We start from the raw sequence: 20457 nt of genomic DNA, 5'->3' as shown, positions 1-20457 counted from the left end.
TGACTGAAAAGTGCCGTACCAGCTGCCTTGTTCTACCCACCTCAGAACATTTATAAATTTTCCCAAACATTTTGTCATGCGAACATATTCGCAATTTTTTTAACATGCAACTCATCTCAAACTCCGACAAGCTCCCCTAATTACTCAATTACACCCCATAGTCCATCAACGTAAGTCGCTGTGTAACCATCCGCTTCCAGTTGACTTTTTTCACTCACAACTTCAGCCCAAATCATTGTCATTATCTCTTCGTACCCCTCGTTCATTGTCTCCTGTGCCACAGCTACAGTCCCCTTCGTTCTGTCCTACTACTACAGTCCCTTCTCACTGTCACTATCTCCCTCTTGCTCTCTCTTTCTGCTAATATCTCATTCCTTCCTTCCTATTGCTGCTGTCTCTTCTCACTGTCAACATCTCTCTCTTCCTCTTGTCATTGTCATATACTCTGTCTCTCATTATCACCGGCTCTCATTAACTTACACATTCTCTTTATTCCTCCCCTCCTCTAGCATTGTCTCCTTCACACTTTTACTAACACTGTTTCCTCACTGTCAATTATGTTCCACCGTCCCCGAGTCCCTCTCTTTCTCTCACACTGTCATTGTCTCCTTTGGTCTTTCTACAATACAGCCACTGTCTACTATCGTAAAAATTAGAGCCATTTGCTGTGCATAGTCGTCTCGAAATCCGCGGCTCGGTTTTTTTACCCTAAAAACAAGTTCTTGGGGGGTCAAATAACGTACGGGTTTGCTGCCGGGTGACGTCGTCGACCACCGCCGATATTTCGACAGGAGCACACCCTGCCATTCTCAAGGCACAAATGCAAAAAGGAGACAATGCTTTCTTCTTGCATTTGTGCCTTGAGAATGGCAGGGTGTGCTCCTGTCGAAATATCGGCGGTGGTCGACGACGTCACCCGGCAGCAAACCCGTAAGTTATTTGAACATTCGATTCGCCGAGAAAAGTTGTTTCTTGGGGGGTATTTCTCGATAACAGATAAAGATTTTTGAAAACGGAAAGATATCTCTTCTAGATAAATGCCTAGAGAATATATTGTTAAAATTCGAGCAAGTCGCTACGGTTATTTAGTATAGAGATTTCGCTACATACTGGATTTAACGTGTACAAGTAGGATAAATTTGAACCTTTGTAACTTGGAAACAGGTAAAAATATCAAGAAAATATTCGAGATTATAAGAAGTGGGATCATAGGAATGTAACGTAAAAATTCAGGCACTTGCTGCGCATTGCCGTCTTGGAATCCTCGGCTGGGTTTTGGTCCTCTAGTGACGGAGTAAATATAGTAAAACACCCTTTTTGTAGGATTTTACGAGGAACCTCCCTTGAGCTAATGGAGCCTCCATAGGTCGCATTAAGCCCAATGTACACCACATCAATTTCAAAAAGTACTAACAGATTTGCTCCATTTGCCTAAGCAGGACGAAGTGTGCCATATTCATACTTTGATCCTGTGGGATAGCGACACTAAGACGATCCTTCTGTTGGGTGTACAAATGGTCTCTAACCCAAGCGATATCCAAAACACTTGACCCTATCTTTTTAATACCAATAGAACACGAGGTATGAGCGAAAAATGCAGCTTTATGCGCGGCGTTTTGAAAAATATTAGGTAAGCATATTGTAGCATGCATGCCGATACAATCAGAGCTGGACCGTTATTCCGTAAGCTCATATTTTTTTCGAGGGTGAAAGTTTGGAACTGAATCGTTTGCCTTCATGAAGTCAAGAAAGACGCTATCTACTCTCCTTTCGATCTCGTGGACGAACAGTCTGAGCTGAGATTGATTCGATGGATGTTTACGGATTCTATACTGTGACCCACATAGGGGATTTTCGTTCTCCTTCCAGGAGTGCATAATAGGCGAGCATAGAACGTGTTCCATATTCTAGGATAAACTGACATAAGTGATATAGATCTATAATTTTCCTCGTTTGTCCGTCGATCCTCTTTTAAACTGGTATGCATTGTGCCTTTTTCCAATTGCCAGGAACGCTTCGCTGATCCTGCCATAAACTGCTCTCAGTAGAGGAGTAGCGTCTTTCACATAATGGATAGAGGATCACACAAGTATCCCATCTGGTCCAATTGTCATTCATCTATTCAGAGCTGATGGTATTTTTTCCTCTATCCTGCGATCACTTAAGACAATATTTTCCATTTCGGAATTCGTGCGACTTCTGAACACAAGAACCTTAGCACGATCTTGTATAATGAAATAATTTGGGAAGACTGAATCAAGTATTATGACATTCGCTGTGTCATCCCCCTTCCCAGTGTCAGTATGAACTCTAAATGACTGTACAGATATCCTAACCGTTTAGTGACTCTACAGGGTGTTACAAAAAGGTACGGCCAAACTTTCAGGAAACATTCCTCACACACAAAGAAACAAAATATATTATGTGGACATGTGTCCGGAAACGCTTACTTTCCATGTTAGAGCTCATTTTATTACTTCTCTTCAAATCACATTAATCATGGAATGGAAGCACACAGCAACAAAAAGTACCAGCGTGACTTCAAACAGTTTGTTACAGGAAACGTTCAAAATGTCCTCCATTAGCGAGGATACATGCATCCACCCTCCGTCGCATGGAATCCCTGATGCGCTGATGCAGCCCTGGATAATGGCGTATTGTATCACAGCCGTCCACAACACGAGCACGAAGAGTCTCTACATTTGGTACCGGGGTTGGGTAGACAAGAGCTTTCAAATGCCCCCATAAATGAAAGTCAACAGGGTTGAGGTCAGGAGAGCGTGGAGGCCATGGAATTAGTCCGCCTCTACCAATCCATCGGTCACCGAATCTGTTGTTGAGAAGCGTACGAACACTTCGACTGAAATGTGCAGGAGCTCCATCGTGCATGAACCACATGTTGTGTCGTACTTGTAAAGGCACAGGTAGAGTATCCCGTATGAAATCATGATAACGTGCTTCATTGAGCGTAGGTGGAAGAACATGGGGCCCAAACAAGACTGGAAACATGTTGCCTGGTCGGACGAGGCTCGCTTCAAACTGTATCGATCGGATCGCCGTGTACGGGCATGGAGACAACCTCATGAATACAAGGACCCTGCATGTCAGCAGCGGAATGTTCAAGCTGGTGGAGGCTCTGCAGCGGAGTGGAGTGTGTGCAATTGGAGAGACCCCTGATACGTCTAGATACGACTCTGACAGGTGACACGTACGAAGAATCCTGTCTGATCACCTGCTTCTATTCATGTCCATGTGAATTCCGACGGACTTGGGCAATTCCAGCAGGACAATGCGACACCCCACACGTCCAGCATTGCTACAGAGTTTGAACACTTAAAGCTCTAAGTTTAGGGGACTGGTGACCTCAGATGTTAAGTCCTATAGTGCTTAGAGCCATCTGAACCATTTTTTTGACAGCCCTGCAGAATTCATTGTGTCTGTTCCTCGCAGTACTACTTCAGACATTAGTCGAGTCCATGCCTCGTCAGCCGGCCGCTGTGGTCTCGCGGTTCTAGGCGCGCAGTCCGGAACCGTGCGACTGCTACGGTCGCAGGTTCGAATCCTGCCTCGGGCATGGATGTGTGTGATGTCCTTAGGTTAGTTAGGTTTAAGTAGTTCTAAGATCTAGGGGACTGATGACCACAGCAGTTGAGTCCCATAGTACTCAGAGCCATTTGAGCCATGCCTCGTCGTGTTTTGGCACTTCTGCGGGCTCGCGGGGCCTTACACGATATTGGGCAGGTGTAGCAGTTTCTTTGGTTCTTCAATGTATCTGAAGCTGTCTGCTAGGCGTCGTCAGAAATTTGTTAATTTAACTGCTAATCAGTTTTACAGAATAAAGAATACAGAGAAAAACAATATGTTTGATTGGTGAACTTTTGCCCTTTGCACTTTCTTAAGTAACGCGTATTTCGTAAGTAACGCATATTACATTACCGATGATCGCACGAATGCTTGTGAGTTGAGTGTCTGTCGTCGGCACGCAGACGCATCTTCCCGGAGCTGAAGGTGTGCGTGTCGGGCCTGGAGGCCGGCGAGCAGTACGTGGTGGCGCTGGGGGCGCGGCTGAGCTGCGGGCAGCGTTTCCGCTTCCACAAGGGCCGCTGGGCGGCGTGGGGGCGCGCCGACCCGCCGCGGCGCGCGCCCGCTCGCAACCTCTTCCTGCACGCCGGCGCTCCCGCCGACGGCCGGCACTGGAGCCGCGGCGCCGTCTCCCTGTACGCCGCCAAGCTCACCAACGACCCTGCCTCGAGCGCGCCGCCAGGCGCTCAGGTGAGATCCACACGCGGTTTCACGGCAAGTACTGCGCAGATCGAACAAAATGAGTTTCCTCCGGAGTCGGGGCTTCGTTGTGAATGGACAACGCACAGTACAGCAGGTGCAGTTCGATAGCTGAAGCCTATGCGCCTATGCGCATACAAGTGCGACACTGCATATGATCGTATTAACAGGTTATGTTAGTGCGACCAATAATTCGACAAAAACAATATTTCAGTTTTTTCTCACTTGTCAGAAGAGAGTACATGTTCTGGATTTCCTGCAGACACAGTTTTTCAGTGGTACAGACAACTGGTGCATCACAATGTGGGACTGAATTAGAGCGGGAGCTGGGAAAGAACTCCGAAGTCTCAACTGTGGAGGCGTGTAAACCGGAGTCCTATTTACATCTGAGATGTCAAAACATCACCCCCCCCCCCCTCCCCCCATGAACCATGGACCTTGCCGTTGGTGAGGAGGCTTGCGTGCCTCAGCGATACAGATGGCCGTACCATAGGTGCAACCACAACGGAGGGGTATCTGTTGAGAGGCCAGACAAACGTGCAGTTCCTGAAGAGGGGAAGCAGCCTTTTCAGTAGTTGCAGGGGCAACAGTCTGGATGATTGACTGATCTGGGCTTGTAACACTAACCAAAACGGGCTTGCTGTGCTGGTACTGTGAACGGTTGAAAGCTAGGGGAAACTACAGCCGTAATGTTTCCCGAGGGCATTCAGCTTTACTGTATGGCTAAATGATGATGGCGTCCTCTTGAGTAAAATATTCCGGAGGTACAATAGTCCTCCATTCGGATCTCCGGGAGGGGACTACCCAAGACAACGTCGTTATCAGGAGAAAGAAAACTGGCGTTCTACGGATCGGAGCGTGGAATGTCAGATTCCTTAGTCGGACAGGCAGGTTAGAAAATTTAAAAATGGAAAGGGATGGGTTAAAGTTAGATATTGTGGGAATTAGTGAAGTTCATTGGCAGGAGGAACAAGACTTTTGGTCAGGCGAATACAGCGTTATAAATACAAAATCAAGTAGGGGTAATGCAGGAGTTGGCTTAATAATAGATAAAAAAAATAGGAGTGCAGGTAAGCTACTACCAAAGGCATAGTAAACGCATTGTTGTGCCCAAGATAGACACGAAGCCCACGCCTACTACAGTAGTACAAGTTTATATGCCAACTAGCTCTGCCGATGACGAAGAAATTGAAGAAATGTATGATGAAATAAAAGAAATTATTCAGATAGTGAAAGGAGACAATAATTTAATAGTCATCGATGACTGGAATTCGGTAGTAGGAAAAAGGAGGGAAGTAAACGTAGTAGGTGACTACGAATTGGGGGTAAGAAATGAAAGAGGGAGCCGCCTGGTAGAATTTTGCATAGAGCACAACTTAATCATGGCTAACACTTGGTTCAAGAATCAGAAAAGAAGGTTGCATATAAGGATGAAGCATGGAGATACTGACAGGTTTCAGATAGATTATATAAGGGTAAGACAGAGGTTTGGGAACCAGGTTTTAAATTGTAAGACATTTCCAGGGGCAGATGTGGACTCTGAACACAATCTATTGGTTATGAACTGTAGATTAAAACTGAAGAAACTGCAAAAAGGTGGGAATTTAAGGAGATGGGACCTGGATAAACTGAACTAACCAGAGGTTGTGCAGAGTTTCAGGGAGAGCGTAAGGGAACAATTTACAGGAATTGGGGAAATAATTACAGTAGAAGAAGACTGGGTAGTTTTGAGGGATGAAATAGTGAAGGCAGCAGAGCATCAAGTAGGTAAAGAGACTAGGGCTAGTAGAAATACTTGGGTAACAGAAGAGATACTGAATTTAATTAATGAAATGAGAAAATACAAAAATGCAGCAAGTGAAGAAGGCAAAAACGAATACAAACGTCTCAAAAATGAGATCGACAGGAAGGGCAAAATGGGTAAGCAGACAAGGCTAGAGGACAAATGTAAGAATGTAGAGGCTGATCTCACTAGGGGTAAGATAGATACTGCCTACAGGAAAATTAAAGAGACATTTGGAGAAAATAGAACCACTTGTATGAATATCAAGAGCTCAGGCGGAAAACCAGTTCTAAGCAAAGAAGGGAAAGAAGAAAGGTGGAAGGATATATAGAGGGTCTATACAAGGGCGATGTACTTGGGGACAATATTCTGGAAATGGATGAGGATGTAGATGAAGATGAAATGGGAGATATGATTCTGCGTGAAGAGTCTGACAGAGCACTGAAAGACCTGAGTCGAAACAAGGCCCCAGAAGTAGACAACATTCCCTTAGAACTACTGACAGGCTTGGGAGAGCCAGTCATGACAAAACCCTACCATCTGGTGAGCAAGATGTATGAGACAGGCGAAATACCCTCAGACTTCAAGAAGAATGTAACAATTTCAATCCCAAAGAAAGGAGGTGTTGACAGATGTGAAAATTACAGAACTATCAGTTTAATAAGTCACTGCTGCCAAATACTAACGCGAATTCTTTACAGACGAATGTAAAAACTAGTTGAAGCCGACCTCGGGGAAGATCAGTTTGGATTCCGAAAAAATATTGGAACACGTGAGGCAATACTGACCCTACGACTTATCTTAGAAGCTAGATTAAGAAAAGGCAAACCAGGGTTTCTAGTATTTGTAGATTTGGAGAAAGCTTTTGACATTGTTGACTGGAATACTCTCTTTCAAATTCTGAAGATGGCAGGGGTAAAATACAGGGAGCGAAAGGATATTAGAAATTTGCACCGAAACCAGATGGCAGTTATAAGAGTCGAGGGACATGAAAGGGAAGCAGTGGTTAGAAAGGGAGTGAGACAGGGTTGGAGCCTATCCCTGATGTTATTCAATCTGTATATTGAGCAAGCAGTAAAGGAAACAAAAGAAAAATTCGGAGTAGGAATTAAAATCCATGGAGAAGAAACAAAAAGTTTGAGGTTCGCCGATGACATTGTAATTCTGTTAGAGACAGCAAAGGACTTAGAAGAGCAGTTGAACGGAATGAATAGTGTCTTGAAGGGAGGATATAAGATGAACATCAACAAAAGCAAAACCATGATAATGGAATGTAGTCGAATTAAGTTGGGTGATGTTGGGGGACTTAGATTAGGAAATGAGACACTTAAAGTAGCAAAGGACTTTTGCTGTTTGGGAAGCAAAGTAACTGATGATGGTCGAAGTAGAGAGGATATAAAATGTAGACTGACAATGACAAGGAAAGCTTTACTGAAGAAGAGAAATTTGTTAGCATCGAGTATAGATTTACGTGTCAGGAAGTCGTTTCTGAAAGTATTAGTGTGGAGTGTAGCCATGTATGGAAGTGAAATATGGACGATAACTAGTTTAGACAAGAAGAGAATAGAAGCTTTCGAAATGTGGTGCTACAGATGACTGATGAAGATTAGATATTCACATCACATAACTAATGAGGAGGTATTGAATAGGATTGGGGAGAAGAGAAGTTTGTGGCACAACTTGACTAGAAGAAGGGATGGGTTGGTAGGACATGTTCTGAGGCATCAAGGGATCACCAATTTAGTATTGGAGGGCAGCGTGGACTGTAAAAATCATAGAGGGAGACCAAGAGATGAATACACCAAACAGATTCAGAAGGATGTAGGTTGCAGTAGGTACTGGGAGATGAAGAAGCTTGCACAGGATAGAGTAGCTGCATCAAACCAGTCTCAGGAGTGAAGACCATAACAACAACAACAACAACATGTCAAAACAAAGTGAGCCACTGTAAAAAGCGTCACACTGTGTTTAAACAGCTTCATGTAGCACTACCATTCCAGTACACCTGTTATACAGGTCCAGAAATTTAATTATGCGTGCAGTGATTTTAACATATGGTACTTTTGTACGTCACCCCTAACCCTTCACATTAGATTTCATGGTTGTTGAGAGTCCTAACAGTTTAAATAAAAGTTGTGGAGTAAGTAAATCCATTAATTACCACAGAGAAGACTATGTTTTACAGTCCTACACATATAAATATATAAACGCACTCCGCTTTGCATTACCTAACGCAGAATTAAATGCTTTATATCAATATCTAAATCATCACAGATCCCACTCAAGACTAACAAACAATTAACAAATGAGTTCAGCTCAGAATAATATTACGAGTCAACAGCTTTATACGAGAAAATTTATTTACGAACAAAAACTTTATAAACGAGCTAAAACTTTAAAAAACTCGTCGTTATGTATTGCAATGATAATGCTACCTCTGACTACCTACGATCACACGTAACAACTACGGAAAAGAATTAGATAAGCCACCGATAGCTTTCTACACAAAACTAAAATACTGATTTAGAATGATTTCAGTTGTTCTCCTTTAGCTATTTTTCTCCTTAGTTAGTGGCTAAACACGTAATTAAAATTTCCTACCCCGCTTTTGCTACCTTAATAACAAAACATACGACCAACTGACTGTTCAATAACCAAAGATATGATAATCTTTGTTTTATTTTTAAGAATTTCAGTTACTGGCTTTCCTTATGGGTTTTGTCACTTTAAATGAACTTAATTTATCAGAACTGATGAACTTAGCTTTTATAGGAAAGAGTGAGAATTTTTAATGTCTTTTCTTTTTTAAAAAAATTTTGTTTACCTAGACCGTAGTATCAAAATATTTCATTTTAACAATAAGACCAGAAATATGTCTATCTACCGAATTTAACAATCAACATAAACTTTTTAGTTTCGTTTATACTTTCACTAATGCACGTAGCTTGTTTTGTTTTCAACTTTAGGTATTTCAGAACAATGAAACATGTGTACGTACCTGCACCAAACCTAATAATTTCACCCACGAACAGTAAGGATACACATAAAAATTAAGGAAGAAAGAAACCTAAGTGCTACCACCTCTTCAGTCCCTGAAAGGTATACAATTCAACAAAGCCTATGCTCTTCAGGTGTCGGCGGTTTGCGACCCCACTAGACTTTCTTAAATGAAAATTGGCCACTCGTATTTAATAATCAGTCAAGTCTCAGTTTAACTATGTCGCTGTTCGTTCACTTGTTCCTCTTTACTGGATTTTACTTTCTACAACTGTCAACAGTACGATCAGTTCAAATGATTCTGAGTGAAGTCAGTATTAACAAGCCAAGTAATTACTTTCCTAATCTGTTAGTGCCTGTATCTACAAGAATACGCACTTGGGTCATTACCTCACAAAACGCACCCGACTCGCTGCCGCACTTCCGTTGTGCACTTTCTTCTCAGCTGCGGACAACATAGTTGGGAGCAGTGTAGCTCAGTGTGGTTAGAGCTACGATAGCGAAATAGATCCCACGATTTTGAGTTCAAATGGTTCAAATGGCTCTGAGCACTATGGGACTTAACATCTGTGGTCATCAGAACTTAGAACTACTTAAACCTAACTAACCTAAGGACACCACACACATCCATTCCCGAGGCAGGATTCGAACCTGCGACCGTAGCAGTCGCGCGGTTCCGGACTGAGCGCCTGAACCGCTAGACCACCGCGGCCGGCCCACGATTTTGAAATCAGTTTTATGATAAGATTTTTAGTAGCAAATACATTTCGAAGTCGGCATTCATCCCGAAATTCCTGCTGCACACAGACTGAATGTGAGAACTAGGGGTGTCGTGGGTCAATAGTGTAATTTTTTAAGAGTGGATGAACGAATGTTAATTGTGATGACAGAAATAGCAGTCTGCCTGTAGTCAGCAGCGAACGAGTACAGACACGTGACGAAACAATTTCATCAAAATCTGTGTTTCATGATCGCTCGCTGTCAGACAATTGTAGCAGATTTCTCTTTATGTTTCGGCCTGCCGGGGTGGCCGAGTGGTTCTAGGCGCTACAGTCTGGAGCCGCTCGACCGCAACGGTCGCAGGTTCGAATCCTGCCTCGGGCATGGGTGTGTGTGATGTCCTTAGGTTAGTTAGGTTTAAGTAGTTCTAAGTCCTAGGAGTCTGATGATCTCCGAGCTTAAGTCCCATAGTGCTCAGAGCCATTTGAACCATCTTTATGTTTCAATTTGATCGCGGCGGAGAAATTACCACACAGCAAATTCTGTGTTCGTTGCAGTTCAAAATTCCTTTCTGAGAACCACAAAGCTCCACACATGACTGCTTCTCTGGTATGTCACTTTCATTACGATGCAGATTTTGAGGGCCTACTGAACATAGTAGTGAGCTGTGTCGACACGTGGGTTTCCCATGCACACGCGAAGACAAAACAGCATTCAGTGGTATGGGGTACTTCTGCGTACTCAGCCTAAAGGGTTATGACTACAGGTTTTTGAGACGTTAAAAGCCGGCCGGGGTGGCCAAGCGGTTCTAGGAGCTCCAGTCTGGACCCGTGCGACATCTACGGTGGCAGTTTCGAATCCTGCTTCGAGCATGGATGTGTGTGATGTCCATAGGTTAGTTAGGCTTAAGTAGTTCTAAGTTCTAGGAGACTGATGACCTCAGATGTTGAGTCCCATAGTGCTCAGAGCCATTTGAACCATTTTTTTTTTTGTTGACTCCCATAGTGCTCAGAGCATTTGAATCATTTTTCTTTTTTGAGCCGTTAAAAGGCTGTTTGTGGATTTTATGAAATATGGAAGGACAGTTACTCCTAAAGCCTATTGTGTGAAACTAACAAACCTGAGAAGAGCGATCCAAAATAAGTGACTCGATCTCTTGGCTACATGTGTGGTTTCGTACGGTAATGCTCGACCGTACTCTGTCTGGAAAACGAGAATTATTGTGTCAGTTGAAATGTGACGTTTTTCAACATCCACACTATACACTTAGTTCCGAGTGAGTTCCACTTGGACACGAAAACATTCCTATGATTTATATCAGTCCGCATCTGGTGTTAAAGGTCCGAAATTGCTACGTTGTTGTAAGAAGCAGTGTCTGCTCCGCTCTCTATGGCAATGGAAATGAATTTAAAGTGTCGACCTTCTGAATTATCAAACCCAATACTGAAGGTAAATTATGTAAGTTTCTGGATAGGGCTTCTGTTCCTTCCCTTGCACTGAGGGTGAAAATGAATCCCACGCTGTACATCTTCATATTTACCCGACGTATTGACTGATCCCTTAGACTTCGAACGTGTAGCCGTGGAATCTCCGTTTCTTCCGCCGTGCCTTTCGGCCATCTTCCGACTGAAACGACAGACTGAACATACAGAAGCCGCATATGACAGGATGAGCTTTAACGCTTGAGAGGTGTTTGTGCAGCAAAAGTGTACTCTCCACAAACAATACCGTACGCGAGAAGATATGGATAAAACCTAAGATTAACTTAAGGAATGATGGAGGTGAAGAAGAAAGACATAAATCCACAGATTTTTTGGAAATTTGTGCTAAGGTCCTACGGGACCAAACTACTGAGGTCATCGGTCCCTAAGCTTAAACACTACTTAGTCTAATTTTAACTAATTTACGCTAAGGACAACACATACACCCATGCCGAGGGGGGGGGGGGGACTCGAACCTCCGACGGGGGGAGCTGCGCGAACCGTGGCAAGGCAACCGCGCACGGCCCATAGATTTCCTGCCATATGTAGACGTCTGTCGTCAAAGCTCATGTCGGATCCTCACCAAGTACAAAGTTAAAGTGATCTTTTTCTCTCCTCCGAGGACAGCAGCACGTTTTGATTCCGACAATTACGACTTGCAAGCCTAGGACTTTGAAGATCGTCAGCGATTTTTACACATCGAGCACACGACACCTAGAGTGTTTGAGTTATGGACGTAACAGTGAAGATACACTTGGCTCTTTACATACCAATAAGTCATCTGTTGCAGAGCATGACATCGACGCGGACCACTCTGTACTTCATAACAATGTCGAAATTCTAGCATCGACTTCATCACTGTGGGATTCGGTGGTGAAGGAAGCCGTGGAAATTCGACTGGCTAAGGATTTAATTAATAAAAACAGCGATTTCGGCCTGAACGAAGCATAGGATCTGACGCTTTCTTTGATTAACTTGCACAGCCGTCGTTTCGTAGCAGCTCTCGTTTAAGCATCGATATCCCACCATGGATGAAGCGCCTAACCACAGATTCAGTTCAGACCAAGCTGTATGGAGCCGAAAACCTCTTCTGGTCTTGTGTATTCTGTGACACGGCCCCGTATTTAAAATAACGGTTGCAGGTTTTTTAGCTTCAGTCTATCAGATCACACGAAACATGGCAGAAAGGTATACGGTCGAAATATCAGTTCAAGCACTGGAGGTTCTTCCGTTGTACGCACGGAATGTAGTGGATCAAATCTCACGGTCTCTGCGTCGCTTCCTCACAACTACATGGAGCACTATCTACCTTCTAGGAAAATTTCTCAGCGTACCATGATGAGCAGTGTATTTGCTCTCACTTTTCCTGAATTCAAACCGATGATCCAATACACTGTGACTGCTTAACAGCTTGTTGGTCCACCTTTGGATTTAAATACAGCAGCGATTCTCTAGCTCGTCCGATAAGTCCTTGTTAGATGTCCTGGGGTACGTGGCACCAGAGTTTACGCACAAGTCACGTAATTCCTGCATATTATAGGATGTTTGGTTGTTAGCGCAGTGCTGGCGCTCCATATGTGTTCCAACAGGTTGACATCACCAGAATTTGGTGGCCAACATCTTAAAGTGAGTTTGCTATCATGCTCCTCAAACCACTGTAGCACGGGACACGGACGTTTATCCTGCTGGAAGATCCCAACGTCCCTAGGGGAGACATCAAGCGTGAAGGGATGCAGATGGTCCGCAATAATGTGATGATGTTTACATTATTTATCAGCTGTCTTAATACCCTCTATTACTACCACATATCCAATGGAACACCAAGATAATATCCTCCATAGCATAATACTGCCCCTACCGGCGAGCATGCGAGGCGCGGTGCATGTTTCTACCAGTCGTTCGCCTGGATGTCGGCGTATCTGGACGCGACCATCGAACTATTTATTTATTTATTTATTCTTCCGTGGGACCACATTAAGGAGAAGTCTCCATGGTCATGGAACGAGTCAGTACATGAAATTGTGTCACGATTGTAGAAACAGATAAAATGAAATATAAGAAACATATTAAGTAGTGGATTGTACAAACAGACAAAATGAAATATAAGAAACATATTCAGGCGACAAGTCGTTAACTTAAATAAAGAAAATCAAAAATGTAACACTGGAATTTGCTTAATTTTTTAGCTCTTCCAGGAGCTCCTCGACAGAATAGAAGGAGTGAGCCATGAGGAAACTTTTCAGTTCAGACTTAAAAGTGTTTGGGCTACTGCTAAAATTTTTGAGTTCTTGTGGTAGCTTATTGACAATGGATGAAGCAGAATACTCCACTCCTTTCTGCACAAGAGTCAAGGAAGTACATTCCACATGCAGATTTGATTTCTGCCTAGTATTAACTGAGTGAAAGCTGCTAACTTTTGGGAATAAGCTAATATTGCTAACAACAAACGACATTAAAGAAAATATATACTGTGAGGGAAATGTCAAAATTCTCAGACTGTTGAATTGGGGTCGACAAGAGCTTCTCGAACTTACACCACATATAGCTCGAACAGCCCGTTTTTGAGCCAAAAATACCCTTTTTGAATCAGAAGAATTACCCCAAAAAATAATACCATATGACATAAGCGTATGAAAATATGCGAAGTAGACTACTTTTCGTGTTGAAATGTCACTTATTTCAGATACTGTTCTAATGGTAAATAAAGCGGCATTTAGTTTCTGGACAAGATCCTGAACATGGGCTTTCCACAACAGCTTACTATCTATCTGAACGCCTAGGAACTTGAACTGTTCCGTCTCGCTTATAATATGCCCATTCTGTCTGATTAAAATATCAGTTCTTCTTGAATTGTGAGTTAGAAACTGTAAAAACTGAGTCTTACTGTGATTTAGCATCAAATTATTTTCCACAAGCCATGAACTTATTTCATGAACTACATTATTTGATAATGTTTCAATATTACACATAAGATCCTTCACTACCAAGCTGGTGTCATCAACAAACAGAAATATTTTTGAATCACCTGTAATACTGGAAGGCATATCATTTATATAAATAAGAAACAGCAGTGGCCTCACCACCGACCCTTGGGGAACGCCCCACTTAACAGTGCCTCATTGGGACTGAACATCACTACCACTCTCAATATTGCGGAGAATTACCTTCTGTTTTCTGTTCTTAAAGTAAGAGGCGAACCAATTGTAAGCTACTCCCCTTACTCCATAATGGTCCAGCTTCTGCAGTAATATTTTGTGGTCAACACAGTCAAAAGCCTTCGTTAAATCAAAGAAAACACCTAACGTTCGTAACCTTTTATTTAATCCGTCCAAAACCTCACAGAGAAAAGAGAATATAGCATTTTCAGTTGTTAAACTATTTCTAAAACCAAACTGTACATTTGAAAGCAAATTATGTGGATTTAAATGCTCCAGTAACCTTGTATATACAACCTTCTCCATAACGTTAGCAAACATCGATGGCATAGAAATAGGTCTATAATTGTCAATATTATCCCTGTCTCCCTTTTTATAAAGTGGCTTCACTACCGAGTACTTTCATCGGTCAAGTAACCGACCACTCCTAAAGGAAAAGTTACAGATATGACTAAGTACTGGGCTAACATACATGGAACAATACTTCAGTATTCTGCTAGATACCCCGTCATATCCATGAGAGTTCTTGGTCTTTAGTGATTTAATTATTAACTCAATCTCCCTCTTGTCAGTATCATGGAGGAGCATTTCAGGTAACAGTCTTGGAACACTTTTTTTTATGAGCGCTATATGATTCCCTGTTGGGACTAGGTTTCTATTTAGTTCACCTGCTATATCCAGAAAGTGATTATTAAATACTGTACATATATGCGACTTATCAGTAACACGGACATTCCCACTATGCACTGATTCTATATCCTCTACCTGTCTCTGCAGACCAGCCTCTTCCTTTACGACTGACCATATGGTTTTAATTTTATCCTGAGACTTAGCTATTCTATCTGCATACCACATACTTTTTGCCTTCCTAATAACTTTTTTAAGCACCTTACAATACTGTTTGTAAGGGGCTGCTGCATTTAGATTGTGACTGTTTCTAACGTTTTGATATAATTGCCACTTTGTTCTACAAGATGTTCTTATCCCTCTAGTCAACCACCCAGGATGCCTGTTTGTGCTAGTACCCTGTTTTGAACGTTCTAATGGAAAGCAACTTTCAAAGAGCATTAGAAAAGTCTTGAGGAAAGCATTATATTTATCGTCTACCGTATCAGCGCTATAAACATCTTGCCACTCTTGTTCCTTGTTGAGGTTTACAAATGTCTCTACAGCAACTGAATCTGCTTTCCTAAACAGCTGATGACTATATTTAACACGTGATGCAGCACAAAAATCTTTTAGAGTTAAAATTTGTGCATCATGATCTGAAAGGCCATTCACCTTTTTGTTAACAGAATGCCCTTCCAGTAATGAGGAATGAACAAAAATATTGTCTATGGTTGTTCTACTGTTCCCTTACACTCTCGTTGGAAAGAATATGGTTTGCATAAGATTATATGAATTAAGGAGTTCTACCAGCATCCTTTTACTTGCACAATCACTTATACAATTAATATTGAAGTCACCACATATAACTAACTTTTTGTATTTCCTATAAAGTGAACCAAGAACCTCCTCTAGCTTTAGCAAAAATGTTGTGAACTCGGAGTCTGGGGATCTATAAATAACAACAGTAAAAGGTTTAGCTCCACTAAATTTAACCACACCTGCACAACATTCAAACAACTTTTCAGTGCAGTACTTTGAAACATCAATTGACTCAAATGGGATACCGTTTTTCACATACATGGCTGCTCCCCCACACCGCAAAGAACTCCTAGAAAAGCTCCCAGCCAACCTGTATCCTGGTAAAGGAAGCCTCTGAATTATCTCCTTATTTAAGAAGTGTTCAGATATACCAATAATTTCAGAGTCAACATCTATAAGCAGTTCACTGACTTTATCTCTAATACCCTGTATATTTTGATGAAATATACTAATTCCCTCATTAATCTGATACCTAAGCTTTGTCGAAAGTGGTTTCTTTGTTAGAGAGACTTCACTTAAGCAGGAATACCTATCAGCTGACTTCAATCTAAAAAAGGTGCAGCTCTAACACCCACAACTACCGTAATTTTCCCATGAGTGATCCCACCACCCCCACTTATGCTGTCACCTATAAGCTTTGCCAACCTCCCCTTTCCATACCTGTTGAGGTGCAGGCCATGTCTAGTGAAACCCGTCCTGCTGATAGACTCCACCGACACCACTGAAATGTGACTCATGCCTTCTGTCATCAGCGCACCCCCAAGTCTCATGTTATTACGCCTGACGGCTGTATTAAGATGAGGCCGATCGTGACGCTGAAACAGTTCCACGAAATGCACGTTCGTGTTGCCAGTCTGAGTGGCTATCTTTTCCAGGTCACCATCTATGTCATACTCCCCATCCCTATCAATACTATTACCAGCCCCACCCACAATCACTACCTGATCCTCTTTAGTAAAATCCCTACATAACCTCCCTATGTTAACAGTCACCTGGGCCAATCCTGCATTAGGCTTCACAATGCTGGTGACCTGGTACTCACTCCCCAAAACTTCCTGCAACTGCTGGCCTACACCTCTACCATGAGAACTACCTAACAGCAGAACCTTCTTCTTTCTCTTAGACTTTGCAACTGTCCTAGCCACCGTAACTGCTGAGGTCTGCTGCATACTTCCTACATCTACAGCTACTAGAGATTCCTCTCCACTAGACTCTGACAGTTGGTCATATCTATTACAAACACCAACAGTAAAACTATCTGAAAATCTCCTTCTCCTAGCAGATCTCTTGCCAACAGCCAGCTCCCATTCCCCAACCCCCTTCTCCCTCCTCATCCTATCTAGCTCCTCCTGTGGGTTTTTCAACTGCACCTGAAGGGCACAGATCTTACGCTCCTGCTCCTCTATCAACATACTCTTGCTACATAACCTGCAGTTCCAGGAGAGGATCTCACCAGAATACCCACTGGCTTCCCCACTGCATTCCCCCCAGTGAAAATACTTCGAACAAGTTTCACACCGCAATCCACTACTCACGAACCTACAGCAAAGCCCACACTTCTCACTCAAGGTAAAATTTTACAGTTATTGAAACAAGAAAACAACTTTATCTAAATTCAGCTTCTACAATAAGAAGATGTTAAAAACTGACTACAATAATCACAAACTTGCTCTACAAGGGAAGTAACTACTGTTATTGACAGTATTAATCAACAACAAATGAGAATATAACAAAATACTAACACAGAAAGAAAATCAAACGTCTAGTAACACAGTAACGAAACTGAAAGCAGTTCACAAAAATTTCTTCTGAAGAACACTAAGAACACCGGTTGAAAACTACTAAAGTTCCTAAATAAACTATTATACACAAACAATTAATTAGTACTTAGCTTTCGATGCGCCGCTACAGCTGCAACTGGTCAGCGCGGAATGTAAACACGGGTAAGAGGTTAAGTTGCTCGACACGAAACACTCACAAATATCAGGTCACAACATAAGAAAGACAGAGGTGAATGAAGAAACCACTAATAAGTCACTTATATAGTAAATATTATCACAAAAAACCGTTAAAATATATATCTGAAACCTAAAAATATATAAAAACTTGGAGAGCGATCTCACACGCAGTCACGCGCTTATGACGTCACTAGTGAAACAAAACACGATTTATCCGACTAGGCAACACGTTTCCACTGACGCACGGACCAATGTCAAATTTTCTGTGCCAACGGCAGTAGTAACTGATGATGTCGTCCAGTCAACATGGGGACACGTAAGGATCGTCTGCTGCGGGGTTCAATAACGTGCGCTGAACCTTCAACCACGTTCTATAGATGCTCGCGACAGCAGCTCGCGAACAGCCAACCACTTACTCAGTTTCCGAGTCGCTAGTCCGTAGGAGCTGTTCTGCAACAATCTGTCCTTAAGCAAAGTCTCGTATTTAGGTTGACTTCTCTATTTACGGCCTGTATGGTTGCTGGGATGAATCCGCAGCCGTCTGTGCTCCGCTTATACACTTTTCTTGCCGCGTCACCTGCTTACAAATGGCTCTCAGCACTATGGGACTCAACATCTGCCGGCCGCGGTGGTCTCGCGGTTCTACGCGCAGTCTGGAACCGAGCGACTTCTACGGTCGCAGGTTCGAATCCTGCCTCGGGCATGGATGTGTGCGATGTCCTTAGGTTAATTAGGTTTAAGTAGTTCCACGTTCTAGGGGAGTGATGACGACAGCAGTTGAGTCCCATAGTGTTCAGAGCCATTTGAACCATTTTTGAACTTAACATCTCAGGTCATCAGTGCCCTAGAACCTAGAACTACTTAAACCTAACTAACCTAAGAACATCACACACATCCATGCCCGAGGCAGGAACCTGCTCACAACGCTGTCAGGCGGCATTCAATCTCGCGGTGAGCAGTGGCTATAATGTCAGGGCTGATCAGTACATTTTAAACTAAATTATGTCAATGAAAGGAAAAGTTGCTACATGCTCATATCTTTCAAAATTAATTTACGAATGTATTTCAATTTATCTAATTCACCATTATTTATTCCCCTTTCAACTCTACGTTAAAGCATTATTTACAACAGAAGTTACTGAAAGGTGGTTTCTTCCATTAAGCTTTTTCACATCAGACAAAATAGGATGACAAATATACAGGATGATTCTCTGTATATTCGCGAGCATAATGTATCCATCAAAATAAAAGTAAAATGTTACACAAAGTTTTTCCTGAAATTGCTTTATTTCTGAGTTATGACGAATAATGTCATTTGTGGTAGGCATTACAACGTCGGATCGTCAAGTGTTCCTCTGCATATCGACTGAAGCCACTTTGCACACCACTCTACACTGCTGTAGAGATTCGTCAGTCAACTGTATTTCGCCCGCTGTTTCCTCCCATTTCACCTGCAGAAGGTACGGGAGCTGACACCTGCATGCTACCCTACAAGTCAGAATTTCTGTCATTGTTTACTCGAGCGCCATGTTGATGATCCACTGTTCGATTGTCGGGTACTGTTTACGTATGAGAGCCTCTTTGCCCAAGCGCGTATCGTGAAAGCTTATGATATGCACGTGTGAGCGCATAAGGATTCTCGCGAACTACATTACGGGGATATCAACATCGTTTTGCGGGGAACATTTGGTACGGCATAGTGGACAATCAGTTTCTCCGACCACACTACGCTTGTCCGTCTTCTTTTAGAATACTGTTCCGCGATGTGGGATCGTTGCCAGATAGGACTAACGGAGTACATCTAAAAAGTTCAGAGAAAGGAAGCACGTTCTGTATTATCGCGAAATATGGGAGAGCGTGTCACAGAAATGATAAAGGATTTGGGCTGGACATCATTAAAAGAAAGGCGTTTTTCGTTGCGACGGAATCTTCTCACGAAATTGCAATCACGAACTTTCTCCTCCGAATGCGAAAATATTTTGCTGACACCGACCTAAATAGGGAGAAACGATCACCACGATAAAACAAAGGAAACCAGATATAGGTGCTCATTCTTTCCGCGAGCTATTGAAATAATAGAGAATTGTGAAGGTGGTTCGATAAACCCTCTGTCAGGCACTTAAATGTGCCTGAATGAGATTTTCACTCTGAAGCCGAGTGTGCGCTAGTGTGAAACTTCCTGGCAGATTAAAACTGTGTGCCGGACCGAGACTCAAACTCGGGACCTTTGCCTTTCGCGGGCAAGTGCTCTCTGTCCGGCACACAGTTTTAATCTGCCAGGAAGTTTCACATCAGCGCACACTCCGCTGCAGAGTGAAAATCTCATTCTGGAAACATCCCCCAGACTGTGGCTAAGCCATGTCTCCGAAATATCCTTTCTTCCAGGAGTGCTAGTTCTGTAAGGTTCGCAGAAGAGCTTCTGTGAAGTTTGGAAGGTAGGAGACGAGGTACTGGCGGAATTAAAGCTGTGAGAAGGGGTCGTGAGTCGTGCTTGGGTAGCTCAGTTGGTAGAACACTTGCCCGCGAAAGGCAAAGGTCCCAAGTTCGAATCTCGGTCCGGCACACAGTTTTAATCTGCCAGGAAGTTTCACTTAAATGAGATTTTCAGAGTATCCATGAAGATGTAGATGTAAATGCTGTTCCACAGCACCCAA

At 42.8% G+C, this 20457-nt stretch overlaps 1 protein-coding gene across 1 annotated transcript in view; it reads left to right on the top strand.

Moving 5' to 3' along the window:
- The window catches only part of LOC126272700 (T-box transcription factor mls-1-like), a 76939-nt gene that overhangs the window by 7552 nt on the left and 48930 nt on the right, over positions 1-20457 (top strand). Inside the window, exon 2 of the mRNA XM_049975776.1 lies at positions 3987-4272. Within this exon, the coding sequence (XP_049831733.1) occupies positions 3987-4272 (286 nt within the window). The remainder of the gene's footprint in view (positions 1-3986; positions 4273-20457) is intronic.

This window comes from Schistocerca gregaria, chromosome 1, assembly GCF_023897955.1.
Source record: "Schistocerca gregaria isolate iqSchGreg1 chromosome 1, iqSchGreg1.2, whole genome shotgun sequence".
Lineage (NCBI taxonomy): Eukaryota > Metazoa > Arthropoda > Insecta > Orthoptera > Acrididae > Schistocerca > Schistocerca gregaria.
The sequence above is the reverse complement of the archived record's forward strand: the minus strand, read 5'-3'. Positions and strand labels throughout refer to the sequence as shown.